The 25,743-nt window shown below is 40.4% G+C and overlaps 1 protein-coding gene across 1 annotated transcript in view; it reads left to right on the forward strand.

Annotated features, from left to right (window-relative positions):
• The window catches only part of LOC120515516 (molybdenum cofactor sulfurase-like), a 265,356-nt gene that overhangs the window by 168,457 nt on the left and 71,156 nt on the right, over nucleotides 1-25,743 (forward strand). Inside the window, exons 6-7 of the mRNA XM_039736577.1 lie at nucleotides 5,154-5,270; nucleotides 6,183-6,668. Of these exons, the coding sequence (XP_039592511.1) occupies nucleotides 5,154-5,270; nucleotides 6,183-6,668 (603 nt within the window). The remainder of the gene's footprint in view (nucleotides 1-5,153; nucleotides 5,271-6,182; nucleotides 6,669-25,743) is intronic.

Here is a 25,743-nt window from a genome sequence, read left to right on the forward strand (position 1 = left end):
TTTCACTATATTTGGTTTGTTCTCTTTTGCATTTACTGATTTTCCTCTTGGCTCTTGGATAAGGTACTCTTCTTGAATTTTGTCTGTATTTATTCTGTGACATCCTGGTGTTATGCTAAAAACTAGCCAAAAGGTTTGAAATGGTTACAGTGGAACCTCGGTTCAAGACCATAATTCGTTCCAAAACTCTGGCCGTAAACCAATTTGGTCATGAACCGAAGCAATTTCCCCCATAGGCTTGTATGTAAATACAATTAATCCATTCCAGACCGTACAAACTACATGTAAATATATGTTTTTTTAGTTTTTAAGCACAAATATAGTTAATTATACCACAGAATGCACAGCATAATAGTAAACTAAATGTAAAAACATTGAATAAAACTGAGAAAACCTTGAACAACAGAGAAAACTAACACTGCAATAGTTCACGCTATAGTGCTAGGAACCGCTCACTATAAACACTTTTTTTTAATAAGTTTTAAGCACAGGGAAAAAATGAACATTTGAAAAATCTGTAATTTAATAAAACACCAAGAAAAGTAACATTGCCACAATGCACGCTATGAACCGATCGCTGTAAACAGAACTGAAAACAAAAACAAGCCTTTTCTACCTTATGCGTCCTGCCTGCCCTCCCTCTCTCGCTCGCTCGCTCGCTCTTTCGTGTGTGCGTGTGTCTCTTTCGTGAGCCTGGAGTGCCTGTATGTGTGCCTCTGTCACGCGCGCCTCTGTGTGTGTGTGCCTCTGTCTTGCATTCCTGTGTGTGTGTGTGCCTCTGTCTCATGCGCCTGTGTGTGTGTGTGCATCTCTGTCTCGCGCGCCTATGTGTTTGTGTGCGCCTCTGTCTCGCGCGCCTGTGTGTGTGTGTGTGTGTGTGTGCCTCTGTCTTGTGTGTGTGTTTGTGTGTGTGCCTTTGTCTTGCGCACCTGTGTTTGTGTGTGTGCCTCTGTCTTGTGTGTGTGTGTGTGTGTCTCTCTCATGCGCCTCTGTGTGTGTGCATGTGTGTGTGTGTGTTTGTTGCGCTCTCTCTCTCTTGCTTGCTTGCAGCACAGGAAATGCACAGAGAGAGACTGAACACGTACAAACCGAAAAGGAAACTGGCTTGTTCGTATACCGAGTGTGTTGTCGTGAACCAAGGCAAAAGTTCGGAGAACTTTTTGGTCGTAAACCGATTTGTACGTGTACCGAGATGTTCGTGAACCGAGGTTCCACTGTACTGGGACAAGAGACATAGGTAAAAACAAAAAAAAATGGAGAATTCTAAAGGGATTCAAAAAGACACTAAACTAAATGCTTGATTTAGAATCTGTGAGCTCGGATAGGGACATGATCTATCCAAGCGACTTTTAACCACAACGAACAATTGGGTGAGCCTCATGACCTCCAAAGACATGACCTTAGAGATGCAAGGGGGCCCCTAACATAAGAGCATAAGAAACAAGAAGTTTGACAAACAAGAGGAGACCATTCAGTCCATCAAGCCCGTTTGTTTAGCTAATAGCTATGCTGCCCCAATATCTCATCCAGATTCTTGTCAGTTCTCTAACAACCAGAGAACAAAAAGGAGACGGCCATACCAACAAAATATGGTGATGAGAATGGTAAAAAGAAAAACAAGGAAACAAAATTAAAGCTTAACTACAGAATCTAACAGTAGATTCCATATCCACAGCCCTGAAAATTTCCAAAAAAGGTGTTAAATAAAGTCAATGGACACAAGAAATAAGGGAAAAGGCATTTAAGGTCCAATCTATTAACTGGCAATGCGTTTGTTCTTTTAGCCTCTTGCAAATCTTATTACATATGGAAATAAGTAACAAACAAAGTTGTCTGGGATCCCTTTGGATAATAAGAGGAGGGTCTGACGATAACTGAGGACTTCTTACCAAGACAGAGTTTAAATTCAGAAATTAGTTTTACTAACTAATGTTTTTCCAACAATGATTTCCCATTTCAGATACACAGCCTTTGTTGTCATCACCTTTGTAGTTCGCTTTTAGAGATCCACCAATTTTCCTTTTTTTTTTTTTATCTCCCCCTCATGTGTGTCTCTTAGGCTTTTTATTACATTTTCAGAGAGTCAGAGTTGCTGATGTTAAAAATGTGTTGCTCAGATGCTATTGTAATTTTGTCAGCTTGCTCCCACTCAAGAACAAAGGCAAGGCAGAGTGGAGTATGAAGCATTGTGTGCTTTTTGACAGCAGACCTGGTGATTTTGAAGCTTGGCTTTTATTCTGCACAAAAGGCATTTCCAGGTTTCAGGTGAAACAGGCTCCCCGGTTAAGCAGCACTTTTGTTTCTTCATGGCAGGAAATTAAAACTTGATTGGTTTAGTAAATTTATCAGAAGCAGGCAGCAATAAAACCTGTGCCCGAGATTTGTACAAGAATGGGTGAGGCTGATGGCATACGGAGATATTCAGAGAACATTAACAATTAAGTTAAATGCAGCAGTTTTTATAAATGGTGATGACAATAATGAGAGAAACACGGATTCATTCATTCACAAGGGTTTACAGTGACTCACCTCACCCAGGGTCAAATTACGCCAACTGATGCCCTAAGCACTGCCCAACAATGGCACACCTGCCAAGGCATTAAGATTTAACAAGTAGTGAAGGTGAAATAACAGATCAAAACTTACCTTATTTATGTGAACAATCAGTAAAAGAAATAATAAAAGAACAAGCTTAAGGGTCTGTTACACAAATCAGCTGATGAGTTAAATTCTAACCAGGCCAGCTGTGTTTACACTCAATGGAAGTGAAACTCTTACACCATAAAAAAGAAGCAAACGTGATATTTGATGACACCTTCACACCAAACTTTCAAACTTTAGTTATTCATATGCCAAAGAAAAAACAATGCAAATTAAATTCAAATACGGCAGATAAGGGCAATTACAAAAACAAACTCAAAGTTGAGTGTGGCAGTGAAAAAGTTAACAGTGAGATAGCTGGGGGAAGAAACTGTGCTGCCCCCATTCTCTTGGCACCCTAAGTGTGTGCTTATTTTGTTTAACGGTTAACCCAGGGGTGGCCGCAGCCTTCTTAGATTAGATTTGCTAAAATGAGATAAACGTTATTAATCCCAAGGAGAAATTTATATGCATACAGCAGCAGAAACATAAAAAGAAAGTAAAGTCTCACAGGACAGATAATACAATCAATCAATCAATCAATAAATGGGTGTTGTGCAGAAATTTGAAAATGAACTTAAAAAGTACGTCAGGAAAAAGCAATGAATTATCTAATAGCTGTAGGCAGAAAAGACCTCTAAATGCATTTCTTAGCACAATGTGATGTAATGACCCTGTGGCTAAAAGTGCTCCAAGCGAGTGCCTCTGGGAGGGGATGGAGGATATGATGCCATCCAATTTTACCAACATCTCCACATTTTCCACAATAGCTTCCACTGTGTCTGGAGTTTGCCCTGTGATGGAGCATCCTTTCCTGATAATTTTGTTCACCACCGGCTGTTTTGTTTTGCTGATGTTGAATTACCAGTGGTTCTCCCTGTACCACAAGATAAAGTCCTCCACAACCTTCCTGCACACTGTAGACTGTGATGGACCAGTCATCTGAAAATTTCTGTAGATGACAAGCACTGGTATTGTAATGGAAATCTGTTGTGTAGAGGGTGAACAGGAAAGGAGACAGGACAGTGCCATGAGGTGCTCCAGTATTAGAAACCACTATTTCTGACAACCAGTCCCTGGTCCTTACAAACTGCTGCCTGTTGGTCAAGTAGTCCATGATCCAGGAGACTCTGGGGGCATCAAGATGCAAAACACTGAGCTTTATTTCCCAGCAGAATGGTGTTAAAAGCACTGGAAAAGTCAAAGAACATGATCCTGATTAGAGCATCTTCTACATAGGCAAACTGATAGGCAAACTGCAGAGGATTCAGTTGTTCTGAAACAAGGGGTCATAACTGTTTTGGGACCAGCCTGTCAAAGGTCTTCATGATGTATGAAGTAAGAGCAAATGGTCTGAAGTCCTTGGAATCACTGGAATGTCCTTCTTTTGCAATGGGACCACACAAGATGTTTTCCACAGCTAGGGAACCTTCTGTAAATTCAGGGAAAGAGAGAACAGGTGCTGAAGGACACCGCCGAAGTGGCTGGCACATGTTCTCAGCACTCTGGGACTGATTCCATCCAGCTCTGAAGCCTTATTTATGCAGAGTGTTCCCAGCTCTCTCCTCACTTGATCAGCAGAGGCACATGGTCCAGGAAGTGGAGAGGGGGCTGGACGCCACAGGTGTGATATTACTGTAGGGGAAGGTCATGCAGGGCACAGATGACAGTTAGAATCTCCTCAGCTTGCACACAGAGGCTAGCAGTATTGAGGGAGGACTGGACTGACAAAAATGAGTCAAACCTGTTGAAGAACTGCTTTTGTTCGTTAGCTCTGTTCCTGTTCCTTTCCTCTGCATGTTTTACAGCCTGCTTGTAGCCAGTTATAGTTCTTATTTAGTACACTGATCAGTGCTTAGCAAAAATCTTATTGAATGTTGTGAGCATTATATAGATGTTCATGACTAACAGATTGATCCACTTGGACAACAGATTAGTTTGGTGCTTAAAAAGCCATTCCAATGCTTCCATTGTCATGATAGGTTGTGGCAGTAAACCCTGAGGTACACAAGTCCATGTCTCAAGATTGTCCACTCTGCCAAGATCTCCAGTTTGTGTTTGAAAGAGAGATCTTCAGAAATCAATCCTGAACCCGTTGTTTACTGGCTTGTCAATTCCAGGTTATCGAAATCCATTTGAGGGTGTCATGGTCAATCAGCAACAAACACAAGACAAGAATCAACCCTGGATGGGACACTGGTCTATCACAGGACACAGGCTCTCTCACACACCCAAACTCAATCATTCATTAACCAATTAATCTGAAGCAAGTAGCTTTGGAATGAAACCTGGAGACCCCAGAGAATGGCCTACAGAGATAAAGGAGAATGTGACAACTCAAAACCAGGCCTGCTACAGCTACATTGGATAGATGTATTTGCTTCGCAATTTTAAAAAATACTAAAACACATAAAAATAACAAACCAAACACATCAAAAGTAGTCTGGATCAAAATTTTCATTCTCCACAAAGCAGGTAAAAGGTTAGCTTCTAATATTTCTGTCTCATTTTAGGTGGATAAACTGGCCAGTCTGCACAATATCCACCTGCGCACAGGCTGTTTCTGCAACATGGGGGCATGCCAGCTCCACCTGGGCATCAGCAATCAGGGAATTAAAAAGAACCTACAGGTAAGGTAGTGGGCAGAAGCAAGCTCTCCAAAAATGTCAGTTAGTCTTTACTTTACATACAGTGCCTATAAAAAGTATTCATCCCTTGGAAATGTTCACACTTTACTGTTAAATAGCAATGAATCGCAGTTGATTTACGTTGTCTTTTTTGACACTATAATCATCAGAAAAAAAACACCTCTTTAAAGTCAAAGTGAAAACAGGTCTCTGAAAAGTGATATAAATTAAGTTTGGACACCTGTAGTTCTAAAAGAGCAGCCATGTTGGGTTCCCTGGGTGCTGCCAGCAGAATCCCCTGTTTTATGGCAGTTCTGCCTGACCTGGAAGTGCTTCCTGGGATGTACTCCTGTGTTCGGCATAAAAGCAGCCATTCTGCCTTGCTCTGGTGAGTTGATGTTGGGAGAAGAGGAGGTCAAAGTTCATCTAGGGGGGAGCAGAGAATTAAAAAAGTAAAAACAAAGAATATCACTGCTTATTGTTATAGGGGAAGACTGTCTGAAGGCATTTTGTTAAATTAATGTATTTATTTGAACCTGGTACTTGTGGCAGTGAAGTGGTGTCTGGAATTTGGGGCTCTATTGCATCCCCAACAGTCCACACTGAAAGTAAACATTTGTTTCATACATCTTTCCATCCCTGCGGTGGGTTGGCACCCTGCCCAGGATTGGTTCCTGCCTTGTGCCCTGTGTTGGCTGGGATTGGCTCCAGCAGACCCCCGTGACCCTGTATTCGGATTCAGCGGGTTAGAAAATGGATGGATGGATGGATGGATCTTTCCATCCTTCTCTATGTAATATGTTACTATGTCATGAACCTCATTTGAACTTTCTAATCTGAGTGCTGTCAATTAATTGGTCCTCCTAATTACCCAGAAAATACATCTCATGGTCCTCTTTCTATTGCTTCATTTAGGCTGGCCACATCTGTGGAGACAACATTGATATTGTAGATGGACAACCCACTGGATCAGTCAGGATATCATTTGGCTACATGTCCACATTTGAAGATGTACAGACCTTCTTGAAATTTATTGTGGAGTCATTTGCTAGGGGTCCAGTCCGGGCTGATGAAGCCATGATACTTACATGCAGCATTAGTGGAACAGATGATGAAACATCAGGACTGGCCTCGTCATTCAACTGCAGAATCCATGTTGACACCCTACCTGACACTTCCAGGTCTAGACAAAGGCAGACTGTTGATTCCATTACTAGCTCACATCAAAATGCTTCTTACGTAAGTGCAGCTGTGAACATGGCGCCAAAGGTTGACTATGAAGAAGAAGCAAAAAAAGACGGCATCTTAGTGACGCAGATGACCCACTCAGAGTGTGCCGATGTACCTAATAGGCTAACCAATATCTTTCTTTATCCAATTAAATCCTGTGGAGCATTTCAGGTAAGCATGAAAAGGTAAAAAAATTCAAAATAATATTTGTGTTTGCATTATTATTATTATTATTATTATTATTATTATTATTATTATTATTATTATTATTATTATTATTATCAATAATACATGAATTTATACATCACATTTCATACATTGAATTAAGTTTAAAGTGTTTAAGAAAAATTAAATGGATAGATAGATAGATAGATAGATAGATAGATAGATAGATAGATAGATAGATAGATAGATAGATAGATAGATAGATAGATAGATAGATCTTAATTCATCTGTAGGGAGAAATTTGGCTTTTTACAGAATCTCGTTAAATAAATAAATACATAAATAGGTTGATAAATAAGTAAATAAATAAATATACACACACACACTTTTGCCTGAACATATACTGGAATTACTATAAAGCAAGAAAAGTCAAAAGAAAGAAAAGAAAACTTCTGACGTGGTTGTCAAAGTCCCTGTGATGCCTTGTGCAGATGTAATACTGTTGTTATAAAGGAGCACCCGGAGCGTTCTTGACACGCTGAATAATTCAATGGCTGAAAGTCATCAGTGTTTGTATGTCAGAGAGAGAGGATGTGCAGCATTGTTCATAATGACATTCAGCTTTAATCTCCTTTGTTACTTCCTTCAGGGGTTCCACAGTGTGTCCCATTACTGAACCTGCCCATTTAATTAGCTTGTTGATTTGGTGGACTCTCCTCAAGTGATGTTACCAGCCCAGCACACCACAGAGTAGAAAATCACACAGTTATAGAAGACGTGAAGGATGTCACTCTCCACATTAAAGGAATGCAGTCTACTAAGGAAAAAGAGCCTGTTCTACCTTTTCTTACATAGTCACTCTATATGCCCAGATCCATCCAAACTGCCATTAATGTGAACCCCTAAGTACTTGTAGGAGTGCACCACCTCTACATCCACTTCCTGAATAGTGACAGAAAATGGAGACCCTTTGGTGTGGTGAAAGTCAATAACCAGTTCCTTGGTTTAGCTAAACTTAAGTTTAAGATAATTCTTTCTACACCAAAAACAAAGCTCTCCACCTGACTCTTAAACTCCGTCTAATCCCCTTATCAACACACCTGAGAAATGCAAAATCATCTCAGAATTCCTGCAAGTGACATGACCTGGTGTTCTATTTATAGACAGAGGTGTACAGAGTGAAGAGATGGGAGATGGAAGTCCTTGAGTCTCACAAACAGCGGTCTGCTCAACAGATAGTTCATCATTCAGGACACCATAGACTCACACACTTGCATATTTCTGAGTTTCCCATTTAGCAGGGATGGCTGGACAGTATTAAAGGCACTGGAAGAATCAAGAAACAGAATCCTCACAGTGTTGCCAGCTTTGTCCAGGTAGGAGTAGCCTTGTGAAGCAGATAGATAATTGTATTTTCCACTCCAATCGAAAAAGCAGTGGGTGCTGGTATTCTTTCACAAGATGACCCCTATAGTCCAATGCCAGTCTCTCAAAGTTCTTCATGATGTAACACATAAGTGCCACTGGTCTGTAGTCATTAGGTGAAGCACCTGCCTTCTTTGGATCGGGAACAATGCAGGATGTTTTCCACTGCAGTGGCACTTTTAGGAGCCTTAGGGCAGGTCTTAGGAGCTCAAGGATGGACTCCATCTGGTCCTGTGACTTTTCCTGTGTGTAGCCTCCTTAGTTTCTCCTCACTTGGTCATTAGTTATGGACAGCCCACATTCATGGTCATGATGGTGTTGTAGGGGGAACTGGTCATTGGAATAAAATGCTTGTTAAAAAAACCTGGTTCAGTATGTTAGTTTTGTCCACATCCATCCTAGATACAAATTTCAAATTTGCTCAGTGTGGACCTGTGTATGAGTTGTTGGCTCTGCATTGGATTGGCATCTTGTGACAGTTCTCCTACCTTATGCCCAATGCTGCCAGTATAAGCCATGGCTCCTGCAATCTTGAACTAGCTGTAATTATTTGGTTAAAAAGATAAAACAGAACCTTTTGCTTATCACCATCTTTTCCTGAATGGCATAAAATAAGGCTGGGCTCAGTTAATATGAATGATTGCTGTAAGCCTTTTTAATTTGTGGCCAGCAGGAGGAGACATTTCCCCAATATTTCCCTTTTTGATATCTTTGATATATATATATATATATATATATATATATATATATATATATATATATATATATATATATATAATATATAATATATATATATTGTAAAGAATTCCCCGTACAGTCGAAAAAGGTTTGGGGTTTTTCCGGCCCCGTATATTGTCTACACACTTCAGACAATAAAAAAAACAGGTCAAAAACAGAAGAAACAAAACATTCATCTGCGTGACGCCATACTAGGCGTCGGAGGCCATTTTATATGGGAGGAGCCGGAAGTGGAGGAATGCTGGGAAGGAGGCGTGAGGAATGACGGGACTGCTGACGTCAGGGAAGATGGCGGAGGAAGGGCGGAAGTGAACGTACTGCGGTACAGTGCCTTATGGCGGAGCGCCTTTAGTTCTGGAAAACAAAGGAAAAAGGTTAGTACCCCGCCATTCCCGCCGTAACGCCTTTCGAAGTGCTTTAAGGTCCATCCGCGGCCTCCTACTCGCGCATGCATGACAATATATATATATTGTGGAGGACTGCCGGCTTCGTGCTCCGGCCCTCACCCCCAGGCCGCCAGGAGGAGCTCTCCCGACAGCAGGATCATGCCCCGAGTTCCAGCAGGGCCTTATGGACTATATAGTGTTTTTACACAGCCCTGCTGGATACCTTGGGGGCCACCAGGAGTCGCTGTGGGGGGGCTTATGGGCTCTTTTGTGCCTTATGACCCAGGAGTACGTCACAGTCATGTGACGGGAAGGAGCGACATGCTCCCGGGTTGAAGTAAAGGACTAATTGCCCTGACCCGGAAGGAATAAGGAACTGTGGACTGTTGGGACAGGAACACCTCCGGGTCAGGGGCTATAAAAGGGTGGTGCCTCAGTCCAGACAACGAGCTGAGCTGGGAGGTAGAGGAGCAAGTGTCTGGGCGAGGAGGAGAGAGATTTATTGTGATTTGTGAGTGTAGAGTGGAGGGTGCTTTGTGCACATTGTTGTTAATTAATAAAAAGTCTTGGACTTTTACCTGGTGTCTAGCGTGGTACCTGAGGGTTCAAGGGTTCTAGCGCCCCCTACTGCCACAATATATATATATATATATATATATATATATATATATATATATATATCACTACTAATATAGTAATATATTGTACTAGCCAACCCGCGGCGTACCATCTAAGAAGACCCACGTTTGTCGCGGATGCGAATTGCTGTATGTAGCGTGTAAAACAGTTTGCAATGGTGCACGCGGTCGTGCGTCGTAACCGAAAACTCGGTTTTTAAAGACTGCTTACTTTATTGTGCTTTAACCTCAGTTGTAAAGGATTGTTTAAAGGATCCCATGGGATACCCCTCGCAAACTGTTTTACACGCTGCATATGGCGATTCACCTCCGGCGTGTCCCCTTCCTGCGTGCGCCATAGGTGTCTTACTTGTCGGCGGATTAGTGAATCCACGCCCCTTCCGGCATGCTTTCCATGGTTTTCTTGCCTTAGTGAATTATATACAGTATATAGATAGTAATAAAGTCTTTTAATTAAAATGTATATATTTTCAATTATAACTAAAAAATAAAAATAGCAAAACATATACATTTTCCAGAATTGCTCTTAGAAAATTTTGGAGCTTTTGAATCAGGATGTTGAAATTCATAGTAATATTTCAGCCCCATAAAGTAAAATATTAAGCACTTTGAAAAATAAACATTTACAGACAAAGCTGTCCCTAATAACTGCTTTTCTGCTAAGTAAGACTAAAGAAACTGTGGTAGACGTGTTTTGCACTCTCCATCCTGTCGGCAGAACCCAAGCTCGCCCCCACTTCAGAGCTTGAATGACTTGCTTGGAGGAAACTGGCTCTATGAAATGATCCCTGTTTCTTCAGCACCTCCTTTTGTATGTGATGCCCGGTTTGCCCGCAGCTGGCATACTCCTGAGATGGACCAGGGTGAATGAAGGTGCAGACTGACAAGAACAGGTGCATTCCATCAATGAATGTGTCTAATGATAAAGAAAGTGCAGTGCAGTTCAATTAATAAATAAGTCAATAAATAATCCCAATAAAAACAAACACTAAATGGAGGTTAAAATCCATTAAACAAATAAACCAATAAATACAAGTAGGTTAAAATATGAGGGTTAAAAGCAGAACATTTGTCCTTTAAAATCTCTCCTGAGCCTCTGTGTTTCCTTCTAAAACTGACATCTCCTCTGCTGCTCAGCGGGAGGTCGTCCTCTGAGAGGTGCAGTCAGCCCTTTAATTCAGCTTGTATCCTCGCTGCCATCCCTCTCTTTTCTCCTGCCGCAATGTCTCGGCCTTCAGGAGGAGCCCACTCAGAGTTGCTGGTCACTATATCTACTCTGGACATTCAGTAGGAGTGACCCCACCCTGGAGTGCCTTTGCTCTACTTAGGCTGAATTCCTGCACCGCTTGCCTCCTCTCTGTAGCAGCATAAGCTCAGCCATGATCCTGACTCTTCTTTCCTTTTTTCCATTCCTTTCCTTTCCATTTGCCTCCCATCTTTCTTCATTCTCCCTCCCTTTATACTCTATGGGTGCCATGTACTGATTGCAGTCCACACAGTGCCTATGTGGAACAGCTGACCTCATCAAACAATCATCTTGCCCAAATCCACGGCCGCCACTCTTCTTTTTCTTTCTGCCAGAGCACTTTCTCGATCAGTTTGCCTGTGCAGTTTGCTGTAAGAAAGACACAAACCCTAATAACTTGGTGGAGGTTGACAGACACTATTTTTAAATTTCTCATATGCATACGCACATCTGAATCTGTTCCTCGGAGAGTTGCAGTCAGGGCAGCTGATGGAACGGTCCTTACGGATGACACTGCAGTTGTGACCTGCTGGGCTGGCTACTTTGAGCAGTTGTTCAAAGCTGATCTTCCGGCTAGGACGTTGGATATCGCTGGGTCCACAGTTCTTGAGGCTGATCCTCCAATTAGCTGTGAACCATCCAGGAAAGGCTGCAGGGATCTGTGGTATCCGGGGTGAACTTGTCCAGGCTGGTGGTAAGGCTGTCCTCCTGGCATTGCAAGCAATCTTTGCTTCCATTTAGGAGAGTGGCGTCATCCCAGCTGACTGGAAAATGGGACTTGTCGTCCCTATCTGGAAAGGGAAGGGTGATCACCTGGACTGCAGCAACTACACAGGGATAACACTGTTCTTGGTGCTGGATAAGGTCCTTGCTAGGGTCGTCCTCAATAGGATCTATGATCATTTGCTCACCTACCAGCAACCGGAACAGTCTGGTTTTACGCCTAAGAAGTCTACCATCAACCACATCCTGGCACTGAGGGTTCTCATAGAGCATAAATTTGATTATCGGCAGAGTTTCTTTGCAGCCTTTGTTGATTTTCGCAAAGCATTCGACTCAGATTATCGAGCTGCCCTGTGGGACATCCTGAGGGTTTGAGGGATCCACTCAAGGTTGCTGGATATCATGGCTGGCCTGTACACTGTACTGTAAGTGCTGTGCAGAGTGGAGGCAGGACCTCTGTGTTTTACCCAGTTGATTCTGGGGTTCATCAGGGGTGTGTTCTTGCTCCTAATCTATTCAGTGCTTGTATGGACTGGGTGTTGGGCAAGGTTGTGGGGTCCAGCGGCTGTGGGCCATCTGTTGGTGAAGAAAGATTCATGGATCTTGACTTTGCTGACGATGCTGTGATATTTGCAGAGTCAATGGAGGCTTTGATCGGGACACTCGAGAGACTGAATGACTGGGTTTGCGAATGTCCTGGATAAAAACCAGGATCCAGGCATCTAATGACCTCTTGGGCACAGCCATGAGCAGTGTGTCTGTGTGCAGAGAGAGTGTTGACCTTGTTGAATGGTTTACTTAACTCAGCAGTGACACTCATGTCTCGGGTGACTCTTCCTATGAAGTCAGTAGACGGATTGGGAGAGCATGGGGGTCATGAGGTTGCTGGAAAGGGGTGTGTGGCACTCCCAATATCTATGCAAATGGACGGTAGTCCAAGTCTTTAGAGTCCTGTTGCTTCCTGTCTTACTATATGGTTGTGAGACGTGGACGCTATCCAGTGACCTGAGACGAAGACTGGACTCCTTTGGTACTGTGTCTCTCTGGAAAATCCTTGGGTACCGTTGGTTTGACTTTGTGTTGAATGAGCGGTTGCTCATGGAGTCCCGAACGAGGCACATTACCTGCATTGTGAGGGAACATCAGTTACGACACCAGGGCCATGTGGTGCGTTTCCCCGAGGGTGATCCAGCTCGTAAGATCCTCATTGTTGGGGACCCAAGTGGCTGGACCAGGCCAAGGGGTCGCCCACGTAACACCTGGCTGTGGCAGATAAAGAGGGTAGGACTGGACCGCGTGGGGGGTTGCCAACCAGGATCCCAAGCTATTTCGACGTGTAGTGGGTGCGACAACGCAGTGTACCAGTGTATGCTCCCCGACTTGACTTGACTTGTATACATAGGACAGAGAGAGTACAGGAATTGTGAAAAAATTCTACCTCAAGATTTTGATGATTCTTGACATTTTAGACCTTACTGAGTCCAAAAATACATAAAAATAATATTTTTGAAATTTTGTCTGTCTGTAAACACGATAACTCGAAAACACTTTTACCTACAGTAGGTCAATGAGATTTTGGACACCTGCTTTATATCAAAAATAAGGAATCTTGTCAATTTTTGGGCCACACTTTAATTGAATACTTTTGCGAATTTTCAAGTAAACTATGGTTACAATTACAGATAGATGATTCAAATTTTGTATAGATATTTATAACGATAAAAATCAAACAGATATGAAATTTGAGAAAAATGACTCAACCGGAAGTAATATTTTATTTAAACAAACATCCAAATTATTGTATCATGGAAATGTAAATGTGTACATGATATTAAAAACTCTATTCAATATAACACACATTCTTTCAATAACTATTCTTAATTTTATTTTAATGTATACATAATGTGTAAACGTTGGACATGCCATGTAAATATAAAGATATAATTGAAACAATAAGCTGCTTTGTCCCCTTTGTGTTCCTGGTAATACATTTAATTTTATGATTTTTTTTTTATTTCCTTATTCATTATCATTATTAAATGTAGCTAAATGCAGTTTTGCATATAGCAATTAATTGCATCAAATATTTTATAATACTAACACTTTTTCTATATTTTTAGGTGACTATAACTCTTTTTACTTTGCAAGTAGTCTAGGTAATGCATATGTAATCATGAAAACATTCCACCTCCATTTTCGACCTTCCAAAGTGTAAAAATATAATTTTAATATAAAGTTTGATTGTAAATAGAGATAAATGATTGTGTATCGCTATTATCAATGAATTATGATGTGAAACAAAGAAATATGATATTTGAGAAATATTGCAAAACTGGAAGTGGTTCTGATGACCTTTTCCTCTATCTCAGTATACGAGAAAGTCGAGGAGAGCACACTCACGATTTTTTGCTTCACCATCACGTCATCAGCTTTCAATTAAAACAAAGATCAAGGTTGTAGCCCCAGCGGCTCCCAAGCAATTGCTTGCCAGACAAACACAATCCTTTTTTATATATATAGTATAACTAAACACTTTTCTGTATGTAATATATCTTTTATAATGTAAAATATTACTGACAGGCTGTGTGTGGTAGTGGTTAAGGCTTTGGGCCTAGGACTTCAAATCCTGAGGCTGTGGGTTCAAATCCCATTACAGACACTGTGTGACCATGAGTGTGTCATTTCACCTGCCTGTGCACCAATTAGAAAAGCAAAAGAAATGTGACCTATTGAATCTCAAATTTTCTAAGGTAAACTTGTCAGTCAAATAATAATATTAGGTTGCTGGAGCAGCTTACTCTTGAACACGCTGTGCACAATTGTCCAAGAATAAAACATTCCTGCTGTGTTTTGCTGTTCCTAGTGACTCTTGTTTAGTTGATGGTCATTGCAAAACACATTTTTACAGGAAAATGTATTCCTTTGAATTGAAACTGATAATCTGTAAGAAAAATGTGAAGTTTGAATAAGCATTATTATCGTTAATAAATGTTTACAGTTTTCATTGGCTTATATCATTCACTCCAGTCCAGTATTTCTTTTCATGTTTTCTGTCACTTGTAGTTAGTCTCACTTTAAAGTTCACAGATGTGAATGCATGCACAAAGCAGCACTTGAAGTGAATATACTGACGTGCCGATAATGTGCAGTATGTGTTACTCTGATGTATTAATAACGTGAACAGCAGTGAGCTTGGAGGCAGTAACTTTGAGCATCACGACACAATTTCTGTGGCTTCCCCTTTAGAAATTCAAGTGCCCCTATCTAAGACTGACGCTGGGATATCATGCGATTTAAGGGAGTGGGGTGGTGAGTTCCCTATTGGAATTTGCAGCACTGCAATTGAAAAGCGAGTTTGGAAAGTCGGCCCCTTTGTAGTTTTCAGAGCTGCGACTCAGGGCTGAAGGTTCGACAGAGTGGAACTGATAACCAAGATGGAAGTTGGTGCGTATCTAAGAGTGCTGGTAGTCAACAGCAAAAATCAACGCTTGCTAACCATTGAGCTTTGCATCTTCCTTGTTGTTCTGCTGAACTTTCTCCTTCCATTTTACAACATGATCATATCTCTTTTTTCCTGCCTATATTTCCACCCTATTGTTCTGATGTGATATCACTTCTGCTGTGTCCTTTGTTTGCATAAAGCACCCTGTCATTGCAGAGCACAACATGTAAGTTACATTAATTTTAATAAATAGTGCAACATTAGGACAATCTAGACAACAACAGGCCATTCAGCCCATCAAAGCTCATCAGTCCTATCCAAAATAACCAAACCAAAACAAAAATAACATCAAGTTGAATTTTGAAAGTCCATAAAGTCCTACTGTCTACCACCCTACTTGGTAACTTATTCCATGTGTCTATGGTTCTCCGTGTGAATGAAAACTTCCTAATATTTGTGTGAAATTTACCATTAACAAGTTTCCAACTGTGTCCCTGAGTTCTTGATGAACTCATTTTAAAATAAAAGTCTCAATACACTGGGCTAATTCCCTTCAGAATTTAAAATACCTCAATCATGTCTCATCTAAATCTTCTTTTGCTTAAATATGGAAAAATAAAAAATATTTAGACAAAAAAGCACATGCCACCTAATATTCCCTTTTCTATAATCTTACCAAATTTCACTCAAATCCATCAAAGCATTTTTGAGACTTTTGATGAATTTAGTTTTTCTAAAAAAAAATGGAGGTTGTATATATAGTTGGCAGAAGGAAGTGACATCATGGGTGAAAGGCATTCTGGAACTGGAAGTGACATCAGAAGGAGGCGGGTTCTTAAGGACTGGAACCAGAAGTGACATTGTTGTTTAAGGACTGAAAGTGATGGTTATTTTGTGGATTCATTGGTTGTTCTGAAAGGAAAGAGAAGAGAGAGTTAGAGAGCACCGCCAACCCCTGGTTCAGCAGGTAAATGAATTTATTTGAGCCCGTAAATTGTCTCCCAAACGCATGTGTGTGACAAATATATATACATTCTTTTGAGTTAGTAAAGTTCAGAAAGCTATTGTAATAATTGTAACCTGTTAATCTTTTTCCACACGAACAACTGTATACCTACTTTTGTCCAACAAAAATATAACACTCTTCAGTGTATGTGTCACAGAAAACAGGGCTCCTAGGTAAAGTAAAGCGGGTTGGCCACAAGTTAGGTCACTCTGTAGCGTAACTCTGTCCAACAAGTAGCTCTTGTTGAAAATGAATCCACCTTCCAGGAAACTCGAGCTGGGGGTTGAGACAGTTGTTCTCACTGAGCGGATTCTCAGCACTGTGGCGAGAGAAGGAGATGACAGTATTAGCAATAGCATACCCTCTTGTCCCATACCTTGACAGGGGCTATAAGGAGATCCTCCAGCAGGTAACAATACATATACAGTATTGTATACAAAATTATGCTAACATTTGAATGGCGGAAACAATTTATTTACAAAACATACTTCATATGTACAGTACAAGATGATTCACAGGAATGTCTCGACCTGTTCGCCATCATGTTCAACACATGTCCATAAATATGTACATAAATTGTCAACAAAAATTGTATATAAGTATATACATAGCAGTACCATTAGTGTTAATATAATTTTGACTAACCCTGTATATAGATAAATGGATAAAGATATACATTTACAACATCTTTCCTAATAAAATATAGACCTCCATGAATGCCTCTTTCTTTCAGTCTAATCAGAAATCCTCTTAATTTGCAGGCCTTCAGCTCTAATTTGGTTTTCTAATTCCTCCCTGGATGTTTATATCTGAAAAGATTTCAGTACAAATTAAAACACTTTTATTTGTGTGTGTGTGTACATGCAGACTAATGTATGTGTAAAATATGTAATGTAGCAAAAAAAACATACAGGATATTTGCATAAGCTATTAAGGCATAAATAATGGTGACATATTAATTATGAATATTCTTGCTGCACACTATATGCCTTTCTTGTTATATCTTCTAATGCAGGGATGTCAAATTCAGATCCTAGAGGGCTGTAGTAGCTATATGCTTCTGTTCCCAATATTTCCTTTATTAGTAAATTAGTAACCAATTGCTGCTCCTAATAGAACCTTCTTGTTTGCTTTTTGACTCGCTTTTAAGGATTCAGATGGTGTAATTGTTTTTTTTTTTTTTACCTTAACCATAATGAATGCAAAGTAAACCAGCAGATGCACGGCTAACTTATTTTCACCTGTGTGTCCATCGAACATCTGTTACTAGACAATACATGAAAAGAAAAAAGTAACACACTGAGAAATATTCAACGGCTCTGGTCCACAAAAGAGCTGGATGATGCTCTCAGGAAAAAGTAAGTCAATAGTTTTGAAAAATACGGTTGCAGCAGAACCAGAGCACTAATTAGCTATAGAATTAAATAACCACAATAAAGAGTTGGGGCACCACCTGGTGACCCTGTATAATTGAAAAGCGAAAACAATAAGCAGCAATTACAAAGGAATGTCTTTTCAGACTGGAGTTCCACAGTGAACAGATTTCAAAATAGCCAAACTTCCAGTCATGTGTGCTGCAAGAAGAGAAGGGTCCAGGCGGGCAGACACCAGAAATGATATCTGAGATCTTACATCTGCCAATCATTTGGTCTACAGAGGGAGGAAAAGAAAAGGCATTAGAGCACAGCGCCCACCCCTGGAACGGCAGGTAATTACAATCAACAGAGCCCTTAAACTGTCCCCTATGCACGTGTGTGCGCAAAATGGGTATGATTAACAGCAAGACTGGCATTTAATTAAGAAAATGGTCTTAGCAAAAATGGTGACCATCCGTTAATTGAGTTCAAGATCTCCAGGTTAAGTGGTTGACTTTTGTCTTGCTTTGCATTTCATTATTTGGCAGCAGATTAAGGAAAAAAGAAAAAATTAAGGTTAATGAATGTCGAGAAGCAGGTCAATTAAAGAAGGATATGCCATTAGCCTCAGTAACAGGTTATTAATGACTAAAGTGGCTGGAAAGAAATTCTGCAGCCATCTAGGAACTGAGTTGACACTGTGGTCATCCCAGCCAACACCCCCAGGCAACCAGGTGGAGCTCTCCCAGCAGCATGGAGGTGCCCCAAATACCTGGGAAACACTTCCAGGTTAGGGACTATAAAGGATTGTGGCAAATCCCCAGACATGGAGCGGAGTTGGGTGGAAGGGTGGCAACGCGTCTGGTAGTGTGGAGGATTATTGATTATTGTATTTGTATGGATTAATGAGAATTGTGGAGAGGAGGGTGTTTTGTACCCTTTATTATTATAATAAATTCAATTATTGGACTTTTATCTGGTGTCTGACGTCTTGGACAAGGGTTCAAGGGAGCGATAGCACTCTCTATCTGTCACAACACCCATGTTTTAATGGATCCTCTCAGGCTTTGAATGGAAAACACTTACACGTGCTGTTAAGGATTTCTGTCAATTTTAGAAAGCAGACGTGACCAATGAATAGCAAAGCTGGATTAGGACCCCTACAAGCCTCAAGTTGTCAAAACTTAAATAGCCCCTCTCACCTCACTAGTCACATGTATATACTCACACATTATATGATGTAAAATATAGAGACACAAGAGAGTATAAAAATTTTGGGATTTCACCCCATATATTTGTCACACAAGCCAAAATACAAAAAAGGATGATACAAGGTCTTCTCCAGAACTGATTGGCATTACAAGATGGCTGAGATATATACAGAGCAGACAGGATGAGGCAGGTTTAGGGGAGCAGAAGAAGAAATGGCATCATGATAAAGTAGGATTTTGAGGGGTAGAAGAGGAAGTGATGGCATTGGAAGGCAATTCCTGTAGACCGGAAGGGGAATTAGGCTGAGTTATCTTCTGTTAGTCTGCAGGACAAAGTTAGAAGAGTTAGAAGGAAGGGCCAACCCCAAGTCCAGTGGAAGAATACAGTTATTTGTGGCCATAAAATGTCTCCCATGAGTATGTGTGTGACAATAAACATCACACACATCATTAATAAATCAGACACAGGCATGGACGTTGAAATAACAAAAAAAAACAAAACTTTGTATCAGGTCAACTTTAGCTTCCATTTTTGTTCAATTGTGTTTTACTATGAATGTAAGGAACAACTCAATGAGTGCAGCATCACATCTACAGGAAATCAATGTCTGATATCACAGTTAACAAGCACCAATTAATCATTTTTAAAAGGAAAGTTTAGGCCACTTTGTACCAGAAAGGTGATATGTAACTGAGCAGTTTGTGCTCCATTTTTCCATCATTTAACCAGAGGGACGAAAATGGAGATCTTCTTTAGGATTGGTGATGTTTTGTGATGTCCTATCTCCTTGTTGTCTACCACATTGTGGCTGACATCTCTGTTGGTGTTATTGAGCTTCAGATTGCTGCTAAAGCTGCTAGAAGCCACAATATTGAAGGTCAGTCCATTCAGCTCAGCTGAGGTATTTACTGAATAACTTGTTCAAATCATCATTTAGATTTTATTTAAAGCTGCAAATGTCAGGTACGAATAGTAGGAATACAGCATCTTTTGATTCTTTCTCTTTATTTTTTTCTTTAACTGCATTACTGGGCACTTGCTTTTGAAAGACACAATGTCATAACTGTGACCTATTAGACACCTGCTCTGATCATGTCTTACCCACTCATATTTGTCTTTTAAAAGACTTTTATTTTGGTTGCATTGGAGAGGTTTATTATCAAGCAGATCAAAGTCAGGTAGAGATGGCTGCATGATAACTAGTGTATTATTGTAGTATTTCCCTCTACTTATCCGTTACCTGTTTTCTTCAAGGGTAAGTGTTCTCATCAAGTTCGTTATCAGGTTGGTCTACTGCACTTTAAGATGAACACACACATACATAGCTATACGCATACAAACAGACCCTAACCACAACAGTGTCCCATGAATGACACACACACGCTGATTAACCTTTAGCACTTTAAACCACACAAGTGCTTTAGTAATAACACAGCCTGTCACTCTGCACTTCAAGAGACTTACTTATTATCGGCACGAACAACATACAATATTTAATGATATCTCAGACCTAAATATTACTTTTGGTCTACAAGAATACATTTAAACATACAAAGGCTCAGCATCCTTTACTATAGGCCATTTATCAGTCAAGAATACCTTACCTTACGTACTGCTTCCCTACTATTGAGTGGAGCTCTCACTCACATCCTTAATAAACCTCGCAGCACAGAGGTGATGGAAAATCTCTGGCTGCACCAGATGCTCAAAGAAATCTATCTTATTATTTCAATCACACTAGACATTACGACAAATCATAGAAAGTTAAAAGCAACATGGTATTTATTACAGCAATAATAATAATACTACCACTGGAACAAAGGATAATAGAAAATAAGACTGATAGAAAAGTCTGGATATATATAGTCTTAAGAAAAAGCTTACGAAAAAGTTACAGATGACAAGGAATCCTTGAGGTCAAGGATTAATGTCCCAGGTGGCGTTTGATTAAGCAATCGATGTTCATGAAAATGCTGTTAACTGACGATCGGATGAAAACTTGTCACACGTGTCTTTGTTTTCTTTTCTGACATCGCTCTTCTGTCGATGCTGTTTCTCTTCTTCTTCTGAAGTTGCTTTCAAATGAGGCATATTTATTATAAAGTTTCATGCCGTGGTTTCACAACACATGAATGTTGCATGCACCTGATTGGCTGGATATGATGGATGAATTTTGCTCAAACTCTTTAATCTATCTTTTCCCAGACTGTAAAGCAAATTGTTGTCCCAGATGTCCATCCATAAAGTAATAAATATCCTGTGGCTTCGGCTCAGTCTTCCTTTCCCAGGCTGTAAAACCATTTTAGCACTATGCTGTGAAAAACTGTTATAAAACTGAGGTGTAAGGGAAGAGGATATGCCTTATATTATTATTATATTATTTAAAATTGGAAAAAATCAAATACTCAGTTAGAGGATCTGTGCAGACTTTTTTCAAAACATGGCAGGATCTAATCAGTAATATTTTGAAATGATTTTATAAAGCACAGAGAATTTGTTGATTTAGGTATTTTTAAAAGCCTTAAATTTTACACCGTTTGGCTTGCTCTCTCTCTCAAGGGTGGGGATCGATCTGTTCTTAGCATAATTCTTTTTTTTTGTAAAAACTTGATTGCTATGTATTGATTGTAATAAAATTAATAAATAAAAAAAAAAAAAAATAATACCTTCCAAATCTGAATTCATCTTGTTGGGATTGAGCAAAATATAATAATAAAAATATAGAGAATAATTTGTAGATTTTATACGCCATAACAACTGGTTGCTTTGAGTGCCTTTCCTTTTGGTGATAACCTGGAGTTTCGTGTTATTAAACTAAGGCCTCTTTGTGAGCAGGACACACTGAAGTCAGTCTGATGATAGTTCCAGTCATAATGAAGGGAAAACACAAATTACAGTTGGAAAGGAATGACATCAGGGTGATCAGATAGATTTCTTGAGTTTTATCAAGGCAGAGATAGACAAGAAAGCTGAGAGAAATGAATATTGTCAAGCTGTGAAGTGACAAGGTTCAGGTATGAAGACTATGAAGGTGAACTGGAGCCCTGTCATGGAGGTGAAGGAAGAGAATGAAACCAAACATTAGAACGTTAGAACAACTGTGACAAGAACAGGCAATTCATCTTAACAAGCTTGTTCATCCTGTTCACCTGCATTGTGCAACTTAACAAGCCGAAATCTGAAAGCCCATGAAGTCCTGCTATCCACCAGCCTACTTGGTAATTCACTCCTTGTGTCCATGGTTCTTTGTGTGAAGAAAAACTTTATAACATTTGTGATAAATCTGACCTTAAAAAGTTTTTAACTGTGTCACTGTGTTCTTGTTGCAGAATTTATCTTAAAGTAACAACCAGGGATCTACTGTATTAAAAATTAATTTAATAATTTTATACACTTCAGTTATGTTACTGCTTAGACACCACTGCTTAAACTGAAAAGGCTCAACTCCTTCAGTCTCTCCTCATAGCACAACTGATCAGTGTGAGCATGGGTTGAACACCATCAGACAAACACCACTTCTTTATAAAACACACGTTTAATTCTCAGAATAAAGTCCTCACAACCCACAGTGCTCCCAGCACCAATCACCCTCCACACGGGCCTTTCTCTCACTGTCCATTGGCCGCCTTTCCTCTCCTCACAGGAGCTTCGTCCTGCTCCCGCTCCCGACTCTAGCTCCTCGACTGTAGGAAAGCGGCCCCTTTTATATTCACCCAGTGGTGCTCCAGGTGCTTGATGACGTTCTTCTGGGGGCACTTTCTGGTGTGGTGGAAGTGCCACATGAGCACCCGGAAGCTTTCCGGGTGTCGCTGGAAGAATCTTCCCCCACCTTCCCAGGTGTGGTGGAAGTGCAGAGCCCCTGGGCTTTAGGAGATTTGGGGAGCCCCCTGGTGGAAGCCACGGGCCCCCACGGGTCTGTGCTGCCTTGCTCCATCCCCATGGTCCCCTGCTTATCCAGGGTGGTTGCCCCCTCATGCCCCCAACATACTGACTACCTCCCTTCCTTCCAGGCATCCCGGCTGGGTCTAGCCCCCAGCCTCCTGTGACACCAGAATCAGCCTGGTCACTCTCATTTGGACTTTCTCTATTGATGCTGTTTCTCTTTGTAATATGGAGACCAAAACTGAACACAATACCCCAGATGAGGCCTCAACAGTGTGTTGTTTAAGTTAAACATAACCTCTCTCAATTTGTACCCTACACCTTGTGATAACTTAACATCCAATTAGCTTTCCTGATCACTTCTGTGTACATTCTGAATGTAGAAAGCGATTAATCCACTATGACTCCCAGGGTCCTTCTCATAAGGTTTGCTTTCAGTTTGCAAACCTCCCATTTTGCATTCAGTCTGAACGTTTTTACTTCCTACGCGTAATGCGTTACATTTACTTGCATTAAATTTCACCTGCCACATATCTGCCCAAGCCCATATGCTCTCTCAGTTAATCTCCAGCTAGATTGGTATCATCTGCAAATTTAACCATTTTATTCATTATATTCTTGTCCAGTTCACTGAAACATGGTGAGCAGACTGAGTCTAAGCCCTAAGAAAGCTTAAACATGTGGAGAGCAGAAAGGAGACAATCAGCTGGGTGAAGGCCATTAAACCAGTGGATTCATTGTGGTCGTACTCCCTAGTCTGTGAGCTGCTAACATGGATATTCCAGCCAAAATCACACAGCCAACTAATTTTCTTTGTGCCAGTGGATTTTTTTCCTTTATACACTGCTGACTTATAGAATTATTGTCAAATAACTCGTAACTGTAATTAGAAAATGACTTGCACTAATAAAGCCATTGTTACTTTGAAGAATTTTTATGCCTGCTACTGTCTCATAATTTGCCTCACATTATACATGGCGTATAAAGTCAGACCAAACAGCCTTGTACTTGCCGAGCCTCATAAAATAAAGTTGAGTAGATTACAGAATAAGCCGACAACGAAGATCTAGGCATGTCCAAATGGAAGCACTGCACATTTTTTACCAATCCTTTATATATTCAGCTAACAATTTAAACCACTCAATTATTAATGTTTAACAAATTACAGATTATTATCTTGTACATTTATGCAGAGGAGTTTAACATAATATTATGGATGTGTGTGTGATGATTAAATTTCCATTAATCAGTTCAAAGCATAATAACACAATTAGTGAGCTGTCGCTCTTCAGCTGCACTGCCGCTCCATTCCAGACAGTTACAGACGATCTCAATGCCCTGCAAAGCATCACTAAATAATCCATTCATTTGCTGAACCCACTTAATCCAATTATAGCGTCATGGTGAGCCGAAGCAGCACTTTAACACCGAAAGGCTCGGGAAGAAGGGAAAGGTCAGCCCTGGACTGGCTACTAGAGTAGCAGCATCCTGGCATTATCACATTTAAGCATTTTTTTTTAAAACAAAAAATAAGAAAGGGTTGCCGTCTTTTCTCTATTTATAGAACCAAATATATTAAGATTACATGTACCATTCAAATTATCCTGCAGAAATAAGTAATAAAAAAATTTGTACAACTGAAAATTAGACTATATATTTATCTGTTTCATCATGTTTTTTAATTTTATTGATTTTATTGAAATCACACAACATTCCATACAAATAGATCAGTTTTACAAGAATAGGATTGAAAACAAATCAACCCCCACGCCTGAGAAAGAGAGCATGGGTAGCAGAATAAAACTTAAACCTAGTAAAATAAGTAAATAGATACATTAATAAGTGAATACAGATAAATGGAGAAGAAAAAAGAAAAAAAGAGAGAATAGGGAGAGAATATGCTGCCTCAGTGCTTTAAAAGCTTATTTTAAAATGTTATTGATGAGATCCTGCCGGGGTTTGAAAAAGCTCTGCACAGATCCTCTAAGTGAGAATTTTATTTTTTCCAATTTCAAATAGTATATAACATCAGTTACCCACTGACTTAAAAGGGGAGAGTTAGGATTATTCCAGTTGAGCAAGATAAGTCTGTGTGCCAGTAGTGTAGTAAAGGCGATCACAGTTTATTTGTCCTTCTCCACTTTAAGCCCATCTGGAAGTCCGCCAAACACAGCTGTTAATGGGTTAGGAGGGATTGTGACACCAAGGCTGTCTGAAAGGCATTTAAAAATCTTGGACCAGAATGATGTTAATTTGGTGCAGGCCCAAAACATTTGACCCAGTGAGGCTTAAACTTGATTGCAGCGTTGGCAGGTTGGATCTTGCCCTGGAAACATTTTGGACAATTTTAAGTGAGACAGATGTGCTCGATATATAATTTTGAGTTGAATAATTGTATGCACTGTGGCGCAGTGGGTAGCGCTGCTACCTCGCAGTTAGGAGACCCTGGTTTGCTTCCTGGGTCCTCCCGGCGTGGAGTTTGCATGTTCTCCCCATGTCTGCGTAGGTTTCCTCCCACAGTCCAAAGACATGCAGGTTAAGCGCTAAATTGTCCCTAGTGTGTGCTTGGTGTGTGGGTTTGTGTGTGTGTGCCCTGTGGTGGGCTGGCACCCTGCCCGGGGTTTGTTTCCTGCCTTGTGCCCTGTGTTGCTGGGATTGGCTCCAGCAGACCCCTGTGACCCTGTAGTTAGGATATAGCAGATTGGATAATGGATGGATGGAAAGTTGTATGCTTTGCGCATATGGAGCTCGAGTGAATTCTTTACATTGCTACCTTCCACTCCTTTTCTGATAAGTTGAGAGAGAGATCCTTTTCCCACTGTCCTCTTGGATCTTTGAAAGGAGGGACTTTAAAATGGTTTTATATATTGCAGAGATGCTGTCTAAGTCCTTGAAACTGATAAATATATTTTCCAGCATAGAGGGAGGTGGGAGGTGAGGAAAATCCGGCAGGTTCTGTTTAACAAAGTTTCTGATTTGAAGATAGTGGAAGAAATGTGTTGCTGGAAATTTAAATTTAGAATGTAAT

The sequence above is a fragment of the Polypterus senegalus genome, chromosome 15 (assembly GCF_016835505.1).
Source record: "Polypterus senegalus isolate Bchr_013 chromosome 15, ASM1683550v1, whole genome shotgun sequence".
Taxonomy (NCBI): domain Eukaryota; kingdom Metazoa; phylum Chordata; class Cladistia; order Polypteriformes; family Polypteridae; genus Polypterus; species Polypterus senegalus.